The sequence below is a fragment of the Pistacia vera genome, unplaced genomic scaffold (assembly GCF_008641045.1).
Source record: "Pistacia vera cultivar Batoury unplaced genomic scaffold, PisVer_v2 Contig460, whole genome shotgun sequence".
NCBI lineage: Eukaryota > Viridiplantae > Streptophyta > Magnoliopsida > Sapindales > Anacardiaceae > Pistacia > Pistacia vera.
The window spans coordinates 561,923-578,647 of record NW_022196291.1 but is presented as its reverse complement, the minus strand read 5'-3'; the positions used below and the strand labels follow the sequence as shown (position 1 = coordinate 578,647).

General features: G+C 31.1%; 2 protein-coding genes across 3 annotated transcripts; one reads left to right on the top strand and one right to left on the bottom strand.

Annotated features, from left to right (window-relative positions):
- Positions 1 to 3,608: 3,608 nt before the first annotated feature.
- On the top strand, positions 3,609 to 10,676 carry LOC116145265 (DCN1-like protein 4). Of its 2 annotated transcripts, none has more exons than XM_031430704.1 (11): positions 3,609 to 3,768; positions 3,859 to 3,928; positions 5,132 to 5,216; positions 7,047 to 7,121; positions 7,211 to 7,247; positions 8,379 to 8,462; positions 8,592 to 8,652; positions 8,752 to 8,858; positions 9,239 to 9,304; positions 10,095 to 10,246; positions 10,364 to 10,676. In XM_031430704.1, the coding sequence occupies exons 2-10, from the start codon at positions 3,859 to 3,861 to the stop codon at positions 10,188 to 10,190; spliced, it is 681 nt and encodes a 226-aa protein (XP_031286564.1). In that variant the 5' UTR covers positions 3,609 to 3,768; the 3' UTR covers positions 10,191 to 10,246; positions 10,364 to 10,676. The 2 variants fall into 2 exon arrangements, with proteins under 2 accessions (XP_031286564.1, XP_031286565.1); XM_031430705.1 differs by having other exon boundaries at positions 10,095 to 10,250.
- Positions 10,677 to 13,417: 2,741 nt separating this feature from the next.
- On the bottom strand, positions 13,418 to 15,239 carry LOC116145261 (deSI-like protein At4g17486). Its single transcript, XM_031430699.1, has 3 exons — positions 14,789 to 15,239; positions 14,136 to 14,423; positions 13,418 to 13,885 (listed from the first exon to the last, which is right to left on the bottom strand). The coding sequence occupies exons 1-3, from the start codon at positions 14,919 to 14,921 to the stop codon at positions 13,644 to 13,646; spliced, it is 663 nt and encodes a 220-aa protein (XP_031286559.1). The 5' UTR covers positions 14,922 to 15,239; the 3' UTR covers positions 13,418 to 13,643.
- Positions 15,240 to 16,725: the final 1,486 nt, after the last annotated feature.

Below are 16,725 nucleotides of genomic sequence, written 5' to 3'. Positions count from 1 at the left end.
TGATTTGATATTGTGTTTATTTATTTATAGGACGATGGAAATGAGGATGGCAACATTTATGAATTATTGAATTGACGTATAAATTCCGACCCCACACTCTCTTGTTCTTCCTCAATTTCATGTTTTTAGTAACACTGTTACCACTCCTAAGTTCTTTCTACATTTCAAAGGGTCCAATTTTATGATTCTATTTCGTTACACAGGCTTCGCTTATTCCATCACTTTTTTTATTTATTCTTTCTTATTGTATATCTTATTATAAATCATACCATTTTTCTTATTATTTTTGTTTTAGTGCAGAGAAAGGGTTTTCATCAATTGAATTTTACGAAGAATCGTTTGCGAAATAGAGAATTAATAGCTTAGTTTTTTATAAAGAGAAAGATGTATTGATAATATTAATAATAAAGTTATTATACAGTACTTTCAAAAAAATAAATATACATGTAACCACATTCAAACATGTGGGTCCAATTGAACCCATACAACCTTTTAAAAAAATCAAAATAATCTTTATATTTTATGAAATTTATAATTTTAATCCCACTTAAATTCATGTTGACTCCATAAATATGAATTATTATTATTTTGTTACATATAAATATGAATTATTAATTAAAACTTGTTTAACCTTTCTCACTCTTTCATTTCCTCTCGTATTATTTTTTTTCCTTTGGTTTGATACACCTTTAGATTATAAGAAGATAATGCTCCATTTTTTTTTTTATTAAAATCCTTTTTTTTTAGCCTTCTTAATTGATAAAAGATTATGAGTCTTTGTTGAATTTAATAAATGAGTTTGAGATTGGAAGATTAAATTCTTAGATTTTGGTGTGGGTTTTGATTTAATATTGTTATGTTAAGGTATGAGTTAATTAATTGTTGTTTTAAGTTGGGTTTGATAAATTTGAGTTAGTTATTGAATTAATTTTGAATGATTTAAAAAATTGATAGAACCCTAAGTTATAGAGATTTAAGACTTTGGTTTAATTTTTATATATAAGTTAATTGATTGATATTTAGAGTTAGATTTGATCAGTTTTCATGAGTTTATAAGTTGAATTTTATTGAGTTAGTAAAAATTGTTAAAAAACCTAAGTTATAAGATACGAAGGTTCAGTTTATATTTATGTTTTGAGTCTTTTGACCCCACTAACTAAAAATCTTAGCTACGTCCCTCCATACATGGTAAGGCTTAATACCATATTTTGATAAAAGAATTAATATATATCTGCAATTTACATGAAATGTTGAGCAAATATCATTAGACTGAATTTGACCAAATAAAAACGTTTGGAAATGAAATGATAAATGAATTTTACATCTCTAGTTNTACTCAAATAATAATTCTCAAGTCAAGACTCTTATGGTATAATTATATTAAAACTATACTTGAATATTAATGGATTAATTTATTGGATGAAGATGATATTTTATAAATAAGAATCCAGCTTAATTAAGCATGATATTGGGACGGTTTCGACAAGAAAATTATTCTCATTACGTATTAATATACGCATGGACGGAGGGAGGGGGGGTCATGGATAGAGGGAGGGGGGGTCAAGGAGGGTCGAGTTAAAAAAAAAATTACTAATAATAATTTGATAAAGCTAGTGTTAATATGAAAGGTAAATAATAAATCAAAATTAAAAGAATATTCTGTCTTTTTGTAGTAAGTATCTTTCAAGTCATAAGTTGAATGACAGATTGTGGATATGTTTATCATACACTCAGATCTTACACAAGATTGAGATTGATGGAAAGATTTTTAGAATCCATATTTTAAAACATTTAAGCTTCCAAGACACTTAGTTATTTCTCATCCCCCTAATTTGGCTGTTGATTTGGATATCAATTCTTAATCATTACGGTTCAAATTCAACTTTACAATCGCTTGTTATTTGATTTTGATTTGATATTGTGTTTATTTATTTATAGGATGATGGAAATGAGGATGGCAATATTTATAAATTATTGAATTGACGTATAAATTCCGACCCCACACTCTCTTGCTCTTCCTCAATTTCATGTTTTTAGAAACACAATTACCACTACTAAATTCTTTCTACATTTCAAAGGGTCCAATTTTATGATTATATTTCTTTATAAAGGCTTTGCTTATTCCATCACTTTTTTTATTTATTCTTTTTTATTGTATATCTTATTATCAATCATACCATTTTTCTTATTATTTTTGTTTTAGCGCAACGAAAGCATTTTCATCAATTGAATTTTAAGAAGAATCGTTTGCGAAATAGAGAATTAACAGATTAGTTGTGTATATAGAGAAAGATGTATTTGATAGTATTAATAACGAAGTCATTATACAATACTTTCAAAAGATAAATATACACGTAACCACATTCAAACATGTGGGTTCAATGGAACCCATACAACCTTTTAAAAAAATCAAAATAATCTTTATGTTTTATAAAACTTACAATTTTGACTCCACTTAAATTCATGTTGACTCTATAAATATGAATTTTTTTTTTTTGTTAAGTATAAATATGAATTATTAATTATAACTCGTTTAACTTTTCTCACTCTTTCATTTCCTCTCGTATTATCTTTTTCCTTTGGTTTGATACTCCTTTAGATTATAAGGCAAGATAATGCTTTTTTTTTTTAATTAAAATTCTTTTCTTTTAGCTTTCTTAATTGATGAAAGATCATGAGTTATGAGTCTCTGTTGAATTTAATAAATGAGTTTAAAATTGGAAGATTAAATTCCTAGATTTTGGTGTGAGTTTTGATTTAATCTTATTATGTTAAGGTATAGGTTAATTAATTGTTGTTTTAAGTTGAGTTTGATAAATTTTGATTAATTATTGAGTTAATTATGAATAATTTAAATAATTGATAGAACCCTAAATTATAGAGATTTAGGGATTTGATTTAATTTTTATATATATGTTAATTGATTGATATTTAGAATTAGATTTGATAAGTTTTCATAGGTTGAATTTTATTGGGTTAGTAAAAATTGTTAGGAAAACCTAAGTTATAAGATATGGAGGTTCGGTTTATATTTATGTTTTGAGTGTTTCGACCCCACTAACTAAAAATCTTGGATGCGTCCCTTCATACATGGTAAGGTTTAATACCATATTTTGATAAAAGAATTAATATATCGTTGTAATTTACGTGAAATGTTGAGCAAATATCATAAGACTGAATTTGATCAAATAAAAACGTTTGGAAATGATATGATAAATGAATTTTACATCTCTAATTATTAATAAGATGTGAAATAAATACTTACATGTGAAAATCATTTAATAATTTATGTTTTATCTTAGAATATTGAGTTGTTAGGATGTCTAATAGATTTTGAAACTAGGTGAGATGCGCGCGAACTATTTTTGGGAGACTAGTTAAGAGACATGCGAACTGACTATAGATATTAGTTAAAATACGCATGAATTGATCTCAAGAATTTATTAAAATACCTGTAAATTGGTTTAAATACTCTGAACATTCGAAAAAAAAAAAAAAAAAAAATTCCATAAATATAGTTGTTGAAGTAGAAGTATAACCGTAACTCCCCGAAACCCAACCAAACAACTAAACAATCCATTTCAAACATATCAACTAAAAATTAGAACACTACTACTCCCTCTCTCACTCAAATAAAAACAAATTAAAATAATAAATAAAATAAAATAATAAAAAGGAAGGTTTCGCTTCTATATAGAAATTGGCGCTCCAGCAGCATCATCAAACTTTTTTCGTGCGACGAAGCTTCTTCGTTCGCTCACTTCCGAGGTTCTCTTTTTCCTTCTTTATATTTAATTTATTTTTATAAAATTATCGTTATATTCTCAAAAGTATAATTCTCTCATGTTTTTTACGAAGATGCGTCGTTCTGCATCGAGGAAAACGGGTCAAAGTAATTCTACGGACTCTCCCGATCTCTTTCGATCTGGTATCTTCCTTTTTTACTTTATCGATCTTCGTTTTTTATCTCTTGATTTCAATTTGTTTTTCTCGGTTTTGCTGATTTTGATTGCGATATGATGATCTTTAAATTTTCAGCTCTTTTTAGCAAAATTCTCTTGTTAAAAGATTACTTGAGCAAATTGCTTAGCTCTGTTTGAGTTTTGTCTGTTCATTTGTAGCCGTACTATTGTGTTAGGAAGTCCGGTCAATCTTTTTCACTTATTATGATCTTTTTGCTTTTGAAATTCTCATTGAACGGATGTCCGTAACCGCCTTTATGTTTGAATTTTTACCTCTCTGGAATTGGAATAAGAAGCTCGGTTCTAAATTATATATAAGTGAATAGACCATGTGGAAAAAAAGGAAATTATTTTTATTGGACAGAATTTAAAGCGAGGATGAAACTGTAATTCCAACGCAGAAAAACTGTATTGGATTCTTTTTCAGATTATTACTGTCGAAACACAAAGACATATGCAAATAATTACATTTTCATGCATCTTTTGCTGTTTAATTTGTTAAAATAAATGCTTGAAAGCATATGATGGAATTTTATAAGAAACTATGTTCGATATTTTTTATAAATATGAAAATCGTGGCACACACAAAGACAATGATTGGACCAGCTATAAATTGAAAACTTTTATGTGTTCAGCTTGTCCTTTGTCGAACATTTGTTGTACCCTTCCATTTAGAAGTGTGATTATTTAGTTCCTCCTACACGGTTTGAAGATCCTTATTAAATGATCAATTTTTCCGACTCGTGTAACTGATAGCAATTAAAGTGCAATAAACATGTCGTGAAATTCTCCAAAATTGTTTGAAGTACATTACATACATGTTGTACTGTGCTAATTAAGTTTTATATTTCAATGATTGTAGATTTTATCATACTATTCGCGTGAGGTTGACATGTTTGGGAAGGTTGTCAATCCTGTTTTATGGATGTAAAAGTTTTAAGAGGTTAAGAAAATCAAAGGGAGTCAAAGAGAAAAAATAGAAGTGAACCTATTCACATATTATGGCTGAAAATTTGTGGGCTAAGGGACTGAAACTTGTAACTGGTCTCTGTTTATGTTCATTTTGTGAAAAATTTAATTTATTTTTTTATTCTTTTCTTATTAAGATGTTGTAGAATTGCCACAGCAATATTAGACAGTCATAACCGTCTTGTATCTTATTTGTTCAGCTTCAGGTAAAGCATCTTTGAAAGAGATGGAACGAATTGACAACCTGTTTTATACATATGCAAATAAGTCTTCCGGTGTGATCGAGTAAGTACAGTTTTATATAAGTGATTTGATTTATGGCATTGGTATTATAATTTTTTGCAATTTTTGGTAGTACTTTATAATTTAATATAAATATCATTATTAGGTTTTCATAAACTATAGCTGGTGTTTGATTAAACTTTGTGTAATTGTTGATTACAATTTCCAATGCAGTTGCATAAAAGAGACTGTCGGTTTTGGGTAATGCTGCAAATTTACTGTTAACATAATTGTAGAGATTGGAGTTTTTTTTATTGGTTCATAAAGTTTTGAATGATTTAGATAAAAAAAAGAAGTAATATTAGCCAATACCATATTAGATATGAAATAAATTTATAATTGGCTGCACAGCTAAGCTAATAATACCTTGTTAATACAGAAATAAATTAATGGCTAGATGCCAAACATGCACAAAATTTGGTTGACTCAACTCAATAAAGTCCTACCTGCCTTTTTAGCGACGTAAATCCTTTATTACCATTTTATCTTGTTAGAATGTCATCGTTACAATGAGAGTGGAATGCTAAAATTGAAGTTTTTGAAGTGACTTGTAAATTTTATAGGAAATTAAAGGGGGGTTTGGTTCAGAGTTTAAATACAATTCTTCTTTTTTTGAAAACAAGGAATGAAAGAAACTTTAAGAAAATACATCTGATTGAAAATCTTTTAAGAAGTATGAAAAGAAAAATAAAAAAAAAAGTCATTTTCTCTGTTTTAAATAACATTCCAACTTTGAAATTGTCTTTGAATATCTATCAAACATGTTTTCGGATATTAAGTGGATTGAAATGTGCCTCAAATTTTCTATAATATAGTTTTTTTTAAAAATGTTTGGAGAACATCAGACCAAATGGGTCAGATTAAAAGATTGCTAAATTTGATGCTAATTTAAGTATCAAGTAAAAATTTATCTTATTGAAAAATTTTAAATAAACTTTTGGCCTATGTGGTCGAGGATAATTTAAGGTAGCCAAGGGCCCACGTTAATATTTGGCTAATGCTGATTCTTGAAGTCTGATAGTTACTGGCAATAAATTTATGTCTTGTCAACAAGATATAAATACTCAAAGTGCAGATTAGTTAAACAAAGGAGAATTACTAAAGAACTTTTATGAATTATGATTTTTGGATGTACAACTTAATCTGTGCAGTTTATCTTTTTTTTTTTTTTCACTCTTCTTTCCGTATTTAGGTTGTTTGTTTATTTTTATTTATTTAGTTACTCCTTATTACTTTACATAAATTGACCAATACCTAAGGGTCCTACCTTTTCTTTAATTTCCTCGACATGATGGTTTGTCGACCATTTGATTGTCTGAGAGCTAGCATAGTCTGATCAAGAACATGGTGCATGTTTTTTCTCCAATGTTTTCTGTGAAAAAGCTTTTGGAACTCTTTAAGTTTTTATCCTTCTGGGGATCAGATATTTTCATCTTCTATTATTGTCTTGGTATGTATAGTAGTTTCAAAGAAAAGTTTGTGCTGCAAACTTAAGTGGTAAATGATGCTAAATTGAACTGCCATCATGTTAATGTGAGTAAACTTACTCCCTTTGAGGAACATGTGGGGTTCTCAAAAGATTGAGGAATATATAGGATGGTTTTTGAAAAATGAAAAAGCAAAAGGAACAGATGCTTTACGACAACCAAGATAGATTGTGTATAATCTACTAATGGAAGTATTTGTTATTTTATCTTTTAGTCTTAAGATATACCATGTATCAAAGGGCACCAGGCTGTTGTAATTCAAAAAGTGTTTGTGTGTGTGTGTATGTGTCGAGTATGCATTTGAAGATGTGAATAATATGTGATGTTATGTACTCTATTTGAACAGCCCAGAAGGAATTGAAGCTCTTTGTTCAGATATGGAAGTCAATCATACTGATGTTAGGGTCCTGATGTTGGCTTGGTAAGTTGCATATGTATGCTTTTGATACCTTCCTTCCTTACTCTAAGCCTCAAGATAATATAGTAGAACTGATGGACTACACATATCAGGAAAATGAAAGCTGAAAAGCAAGGGTACTTTACCCTGGTAAGGATCATTGGTCTCATATGCACTTTTACTTATATAAACTTGTTCACAAATTCTTCTTTCTATTTTATCTGAACTAGATAGAATTGCTATTTGGTTTTGTATCCTTCAGTTATTCACTTATTGGCATATCATTTTACATGACGATCCAGCTGTTGAGTACCAAATTTATTCTCAACTTTTTGGTGGAATTTAGGACATAAGAAGAAGTTTGGGTATCTGTTTGAATTCTTTATTCTAGTAATTTTAATTAGCATAAGTTTGAACAGTATAGAAACACATTTTTTCACAGTTTCTGAACTAAAAACAGGAAGGGAGAATAGGTGTGTGTGGGTGGGGACTAGAATCGAATGCAACGTTGCTTTTGTTTCCCTTATATGTTATTCGTGTGGGATGAGCCTTTTAGAAACATCTTAATTGCTTTTAAGTTCTTAAAGTGAATCATGTGAAGGTTAGAGATTTATTTCATGCCTAGGAATTCTATTTTTTGTGTTTTCTTAGCAAAAAATTTTCATTTGTTTCACCCATCTGTTCGTAAACATGGTTCCCAAGCTTTTTGTTTGGATCATACCATGGTATGGGATTAACAATTCTTACAACTCAATTCACAGATTAAGAGTAGACTGATTGAAAATAACTTTTATGTAGGTCAATGACAGATCAATTCTGGGTTAGGCAGTTGAATGTGAGCACTACCTAATTAATTATCATGTTAAATAGTCAACCATTTTTACCCTTAACCAGTTTAGATACATCCTGGAACTAGGATAAATCCAGTTCGATTAACTGTGCATTGGATTGAATTGAATTGTGTTTATGGGTATTGTGTAAATTGTCACACCTAGGCTGACACCCACTTTGAAGTGTGTTAATACCTCTGTGAAATAATAGTAATGACCCATAAGTATTTCACTGGGGTTTTTGTTTGATTTGCCAACTGTTTGGCAGCAGCTCAGACATGTCTGCTAACTGAAGAAGAATATTTTCCTAATTATGTATATGTTTAGTCTGATGCATCGCTTCAAGACATTTTAAGTTTGAGGATCGTCAATGGTACATTATTAATTCATGTGTTTGTAGGGTGTGTTTGGTATTGCCTTATAAACTGCCTTAACAATCTTTATTTGGTAGGAGGAGTGGCAAAGAGGCCTCAAATCACTGAGGGCTGACAATGTAAATAAATTAAAGAAGGCCCTCCCAGAGCTGGAGAAAGAGGTGGAATATCCTTACAGTCTTCCTTTCTGAACGCTTGCCAATTTGATTGGCTTCTAATATTAAATGATTCTTGGATTTGTTGTATTAAATGGTGTAGAAATGCTGACATTTTCTTTTCATCTTTTAAAGGTTAAAAGGCCATCAAACTTTATGGATTTCTATTCCTATGCATTCCGGTATTGCTTGACAGGTATCATGAGTTTATGACGCATGAAGTTTGATGTTGAGACGTCCATATTTTTGTTCCTTTTTTGTGCTGCTTTTTAATATCTATGGTATTTTCTGTCAGAGGAGAAACAAAAGAGTGTAGACATAGAGAGTGTCTGTGAACTGCTGGATCTTGTTTTAGGATCCCAATGCCGTGCCCAGGTTGACTATTTTATTGAGTATCTAAAGGTGAGTGGCTACTTGATTGAATGTCTTCAGAGATTGCAGTTGATATGGTGCTGGATATTTTTAATATGATACAGCTAATTCACCTGCATCTCATCTTGTTTTTATTGAATGAAGATCTCATTTCAATTTTAACTACTAGGATTTATTATCTTTTATAATTCAACTTCTCTCTAGTCTGTTAACTTACCTGTGTTTGGCTGTTACTACTGTTGCACTTTGCCATCTTGTGGATTGAAAAGTGGGGTAATTACATAAAAAAAATTTCCTGCAAAAAGGTAGCTACATATATAATGCTAATGTCTTTGAGACACTCCCATCCCTCAAAGTGAAAAAGCAGTGATCCTAATTCAAATATATCTATACTTGTATTCTGGGTGCAGGTTCAAACTGATTACAAGGTCATAAACATGGATCAGTGGATGGGCTTTTTCAGGTTCTGCAATGAGGTAGTTCTACTGTTTACTCTTGGTTTGGAACTTCTTCTGTGTTCTTATAAAATAATAGTTTGCCAATGTGGTTATCTTCTAAGAGCACATATAATTGAGAAACATCTGTTGTTTACAAGACATACATGCACACCAATGCGCAGAGACACACCCCAATAAAAGAATGTTTATTGTTTGTTTTCTGATTTGGAATTTAGCTTTGCAAAAATATTCCTTGGAATATATTTCTTTGTCAAGCTAGAAGTGTATATATGTTGTTTGGCAATGTTTCAAATTTTCTGTTGGCATGTGTATATATTATGAGAAGCATTGGGACCCCACTATTTGTAGGGTTCTTTAAGAGGAATGGGTGGGAGATTGGTTTGGAATTGTAAAATGCATAATTATTTTCTCTCTCTTACATTGTGGAGCTGTGGATAGACGTGGCTTGTAAACCGTTGCTTCTTTCCCTTTTGTTATTATGCTATGTTTGGGATATGTACTAGTTTATGCTATGTTTGGAATATGTACTAGTTTTGCTATGTTTGGAATATGTACTATTTTATTCTCTGTGAAAAGGGTCAAGTTATCATTGAAATAATCATAGAAATGAAAAGGGGAGAAGAGGAGGGATTTCATCTTATCTTGTATAGTATTTTGTTTGCTTCTTTGCACTCTTTTGCATAATAACCATGTCGTTGCATTCTTAGTGCCTTTTTTTTTCCCTTAATAAAGAGCACTTTTTTTTTTCTATTTTAAACACCATGTTTATGGGTTTTTGAGCCTCTGATGACCTTTTAAATCATGACAGATAAGCTTCCCGGACTTCAACAACTATGATCCGAAGCTTGCTTGGCCATTGATCCTAGACAATTTTGTAGACTGGATGAAAGAAAAGCAAGCATAAACTCGACTTCTTTTAGCCAACTTGATTCTCAGCTGTAAACTGCCATTTTTACTTAAGTAGGTAGCATTGAAATCTTTATTTTACACATAGAAGTTTCCAAAAATTGTATTAAGCTTCGCAGAAGCGTAAGTGCTGCCTTCTTTAATCGCTTCTATTTGATCAATCTTTTGCAGGACTGTTGAAAGTACACAAACCAAACTGGCCCCAGCATTTTTTCCTTTTTGCAATCCAGATTTTATATTTATATTTCACTTTTAGACATGAGAGAGTTATCCTCAAAACTCATCAGCCTTATCATTATATGATGACTGTCAAATAGCTTTCGACTATAATTTATCGCAAAGAACTGTAGTGATGGTTGAAGTTTGCTATGTTGTTGAATAAACTGTGGATCAGTTGCATAGATGGTATAGATGTTTGATGAAATTAGTGTAGCATCGTTTGGTTATCGTTTCAAAGGTGCTAATTAATGTCGAGGTTTGGTTTTGTTTTGTTTCAAATGAATTTGAAAATCCTTACAATTTGGCAGGAATCTTTCCTTGTTTGCCTTTACCATATCCATATGCTGGTATTATTCTCTGACAAAGTCTGTGTCTGTCCCCAACCCCAATGTTTTTTACAATCTATTTGTGATAATTGCTCTTCATTTGGCTGTTTTAGCAAGGCAAGACTGTTACGTAATTTTCAATCTCAAGTCTGCAGGAAGGCTCTATAACAGCCATTACATCACGTCACTGTTAGATGTTTTAGTAACATAGCTGATAGTTGAATTTGGGGTGCTTCCTCCTGGAAGTTGCTCATTCACATTCTCATTGTCAATGAATGTCAATTTCCAAGTGATTTGAACAACAAATTTTAATACCCTCTTGGTAACATCTGATTTGGCATTATATAGCAATTATATGCATATGTTTTTAGTAGTGAGAACGTAACCCAAAACTAATTTTGGGTGTGGTCGGTCGCTTTGATTTGATTTGATCACTCACGGGAAGGTACCATTTGTTTGTTTTCTTCCGTAGCTGTTTTGTTCACTTATTGAAAAAATGACATATATTTTTCCTTATCCTTCTTGATGTCAAAAGGTCAAAAAATATTCAGTGTTGTGTCGCTATAACTTGGTCTAATACTATACTGTGTTTCATATCCTATTGTACCTTATATGATCACACGTTGATAAGTATTTTTAATTTTAAAATTGAAATATTGTCCTGTGTCACTTTCAATCAATCGAATTCATATCTTGCAAGATTTTTATATTCACTTAGCTTAATTTAAATGTCTTGTACCAACAAATTTTTTTTTTCGATAACTAGAGTATTCAAATCAGTTTGTGCGTATCTCAATTAATCATTAGGATCTATTGAACATCTTAAAAATTCAAAAGATTAAATAAACCAGAATATTATTGTGATAGGAGGTTTCAAGATTTAAACTCAGAAATTCAAGAAAGGGAGCAAACCTCCTTGACTGTCAGGCCAGTCCTTGAGGTTCATGGGTTTAGATTTTAAACATGGGAATTGCTTGCCAATTACTCTCATTATTCAAGGATTTACTTGAACCCTTTATTGATAATGAAGAACACTTGTTTATCATAATAGGATGAGGATCAACCCTTGATCAAGATCGAATGGTAGAAACCGATTAGATATCTCCTGATTTAGAAATGCACGCAGATAGAATTGTGATTGAGATGGAAGGTGAATTCACAAGCAGCAATTGCTAGGAAAGGGCAATCTTTTATGCACATTTCCTCTAATGCTAGCTTCTCCATGTCGTTTGGCTTTTAATCTTTTGCTCAGTAGGAGTAGAATCAGCTTTCCATTAATGTCTCTCAAATTATTATTATTAATATTATTACTATTTATGTTAATCAAAGAAAATTAAAAAGAAAAAAAGATGGCATCTTTAAAGTACAAACTTTAATTTTCTTTTTTTATTTTTGAATTCATTGTTTGAAAATAATTTATGCAAAATAATACCTAGCAAAAAGCCGGACTTAAAACTTTGGAATTTTATATTAAATATTAATTCAACACATGTTTGCCAATTCTAATTTCAAGAACAAGATCTGACTTGGTACAAATTATTATCGTGAGGGTCTAAAAACTTTGAGCTGGATCATGGATTATTTTTTAACAAAGAACAAGTATTAAACAAATAGACGTGCCCATTTATTGTGAATATAAAATATATAGCAAGGAAATGAATAATACCCTTGATTTAAACAAGAATTGCATCAACCCTTTTGTGTCATTTTTATTGTAATTTATTAAAATTTGACTTGAAGAACTGATAAAAGAAAAGTGGATAGCATGACACCATCCACACATTTTGTAAAAGAAACCAGATTAAATATAACTCAAGGAATAAAGAGATTATTCAAAGCACTCAACTCTTAACTTTTTATCACACAAATGTACAACAAGATTAAAGCCTAAGATTCTTTTAGTTTTCGAGAATAATCCACGATTAAATGCAACTTGACATGTTTTCTAATCTCTATCTTTTTCCAAATTCTCATTTTATTCTAGAAACATCCGTACATAGATGATTTAATAGTATTATGTATATAAAGTTTGGATCTAAAATAATGTGTGCAACTCAACTTTACATGGGTAACATTAACCACGAAGATTAACTTCACTGGTTGAATTATGGGTAAAATTGTCGAATCAAGTATTTGGGTATTCGAACTTGACTTGTTTGCTATAGTATCGAGTTCGAGTTCGAGTTTGATCAAACTTAATGAATCGAGTTCGAACTCGAATTCGGTATCAAAAAGTCAAATTCGAGTTCAATTAATCGAGTTTTAATCAAGTTTAATTGAGTTTTTCGAGTTTTTTATATAATAATCGAACTCGACTTATAGAATTATTCGAGCTACTCGAACTATTAGTCGCTTGGCTCGAGCTCGGCTTTCACCCCTAGTTGAACCTTCCTTTTCAAGAAAACCAAGAAAAGAAAAATTCTTGACTATCATTTTGAGGGGAATCTCTCCTGTTAAAGACTGCAAATTTCATGGGAAACTCAAAGCTCTAACTCTACAGAAGTTTATTACTTTAACTTTCCCACTTTATAACTTTAAATCTACTTCAATCTTTTCACCGAATCCAATTATAATTGTGTTCACACACTGTTTAAATTTGCATTATTTTTGTGAAATGCAAGATTGTCAAAAGGAGAGTCTAAATCATCATCGATAAAAACACAAAATTTTCCATGGCCAACTGTTTGCTAACAAAAATGGAGGTCAAATTTGATAAACACAACAAAAAAAATGGAATTGAAGCATAAAATTGTACAAATATGTGCAACATTCCTGCAACAAAATGTTAGCCTCAACAAATCACAAGAAAGAACTAAAATTTTGCCTTTCTTTGCCACCTCTAATTGAGCTACTTGAGAAAAAAAAAAAAAAATGGATAGGATTTTGTAACATTTTGAACATCAAGATTATGAAGAACCAAGAATCAAAGGTGAACATGGAGGAAGAGCTCGCCTGGTTCTACTTCTACCGCGAACTTGAGTCCCGGAAGGAGAAGACGATGAAGATGAAGAAGAATTTGAAGATGTGAATCTGTTTGATTCGCTTGTCAATTTCTTCTTCTCCCCTTCGTATGCTTTATCTTCTATTCTATGATGCCGGATTTTAGTCGAATTTAAAGTCGCCGGAAGAACACAATTGCAGAAAAACCCTGATAAACAACAGTTCTTAAACACTCAGTGCAGAATCATAATCAAACCCAGAACTGGAAAAATAAGAGAACCACACCAGTACATTATATACAAATCAAATAAATGACATCAAAAACCATAAATTTCAAAGACAATGCAAGAAAATTTAAGTACCATATTGCAGTTTTATCCTAATATTTCTCACCATTTTTCTCCATTGCACTAACAAATTACATATTTGCCAAAAACAACAATGAAACTAGGCCTTACCGATTCTGGCGAGGCGATTGACCCAGCTGGGGATAGGATTTCCGGTGAGACGAATACAAGCATCATTGCAGAAATGGTTACAGTTCTTTGTGATTAAATTATATGCATTTCCTTTATAATTATCTGATAAATCCTCCATTACAGCCCTCACTTCTGAAGGCAGCATATCAGTTTTCCCAATCAAAATTGTCTTCCTAAATGTAAATCCATCACACTGTTTCGGCTCGCTCTCAAAAATCCCAGTCGTCGGATACTCATGAGCTCCAAATGCATACTCAACACCATGAACTGCATTTCAAAGTTTCAAACTTCATCAAATAAACCCAGAAAAAGATCAGATTTTTTTCATTTCTAAGCTCAGTTAAACATAAACCCGCATCACAAAAAGTTCCCCAAAGTCTAAACTTGAACTACATTCCCTTTTCCTGCCATTCCCATTAACCAAACATAACAAACACAATGAACCACTCAGTTTACTTATTCAAGCTCCACCAGATCCAGTGTAAGCAACAGAACAAACAGAAACACTAACGACACTGAAAACATTAACCAAAAACAAAACAAGCGATCTAACAAGTTCAGAATCAGATCTAAAACGAACCCAGAAAAAATATTAAGCAAAAATCTCACATAACAGAACTTAAAATACCAACCTTGAACTCCAGAATGATACACTCCAAGACCAAGCCAATATGCATAACCATTAAATGGTGTTAAATCATACACATTTAAGTACACTGGCACTGATCCTCCATCGTCAAAACTTGAATTTTTCCTACACCACATTATGTTTTTAAAAAAAAATTCTTCTTTTTTGCTAAATTATATCACCAAACTGAAGACTTTGTGTCATAAATTTATAATCTTTTGCCAAGAAAAAAAATGACACCTTCCTGGGGTCCTTTTCAACATACATCAAATCAAGAAAATCATGTCAAACCCAGAAAAGATTGAGATTGCTGAAAAAAATAATAGGGGGGAAATTATTGTGTGATTAAATTAAGATTAATAAAAATTTTGGAAAATCTGATAAAGAGAATGAGAATCTTCTGTTAATGTGTACAACCGGCGGCAGGTTGTGCCTCACCGGTATTTTTAATTTAGACAAAGGTAGTTATATAAGTATAGAGTTGTGGAAATCAAGGCCTGGAGTTGAAGAAAACTACGGAAATGCCATTGTGAGGATTTTGAAAAATGGTTTTTGGGAGAAAGTAACGTTGAGTAATTATGGTATGTAGTGGGAGTATGATATTAAATTGTGATTAGTGTTGGATTTTTTTAAAGGAAAGGGAATATTATCACATCATTATCATTTTAAGTTAGGTGGGTCCATTTCTATTTTTTTTTTGGGGATTAACCTTCTATTAACTGGAAATATTGTTGTTTAATGTGAAATTTATAATGTTAAATAATTTTTTATAGTATATTTTATGTTTTTTTTTCTTTTGTTATTGGTTTAGGTCGGACCAGTTTACGCATACTTCAACTAATTCTTAAACATAAGACTTTTCTAAAATCTTGTTAATCGGCCAACACCAAATGGTTTTGATTTTAATGTTACAGTTCAGATCTTTTAATGTTACAAGTCATTTCTTCTCGATATTTCGATATTTATACGAGGGAACTATGCTTTACACTATTAGTCTATTATTTATTAATAAAACTATTATTTATTTGTTTTTAGGTTAGTTTTATCCACATTTAAGAGATTGTTAAGTCTTAAGTGGTCCAAAATTTTTCGAAAATTTATCAAATACTCAAGGTTTTTGTAGATTTATAATGTGTTTTTATATTTTTAAATGAGGTGTTTAATAATTAGCGGTTAAGACAACCCATTTAATATTTATGCCGTGTATGGTAAATCAATTATCACAACAATAACATACAATTTATAGAAATTGAAATTTTCCATAAATGGAGAGAAAACCCATGTCCAAAATTGAGTAAATGCCTTTTCCCTTAATGACACTTTCCCACCTAAAAAGTTTCAAAATACTATTTTTCCACCCAAAATTAATATTTCGTTACTATCCAAAGCCGATTTCCGCGGATTCTAACGACGAAAATTCTCTACGTCATCACCGTTTGAACCTCCGGTCTTCTCTCTACAAAAACTCTCTTACTTAGACCCTGTTTTTTGTCGATTATCAGCCACTGTAAAGTTAAGTTTCCTATTCTTAGCTGATTGTCGACTGACTTCAAAAGCAAATATTAAATTGGTCACCACCATTAGGTCTACAGAACTCCACTCTATAAAACATTTTTTACCCTGGCTCCTAGTAACTCGTCAAACGTCGGCTAAGGAAGTGAAGTGTATTTTGGGTATTAACGGAATATAGACTTTGGATGGGAAGGTGGTATTTTGAAACTTTTTTGGTGGAAAAGTGTCATTAACGCAAACCTTGGGTGGGCAAAAGTTGTTTACTTGTCGAAAATTTATAAAAAGTTTGATTTTGATAGGTTATCGTGAATACTTACCCTAAGGTATTAGATTTTCTCAAAGGCCTCCCACACGTATCAGAACTTCCCAAAAATCTCCCCTCACATTTAAGCTTTTCTCAAGTTGCTCCCTTGATCACCGTTTTGTCAC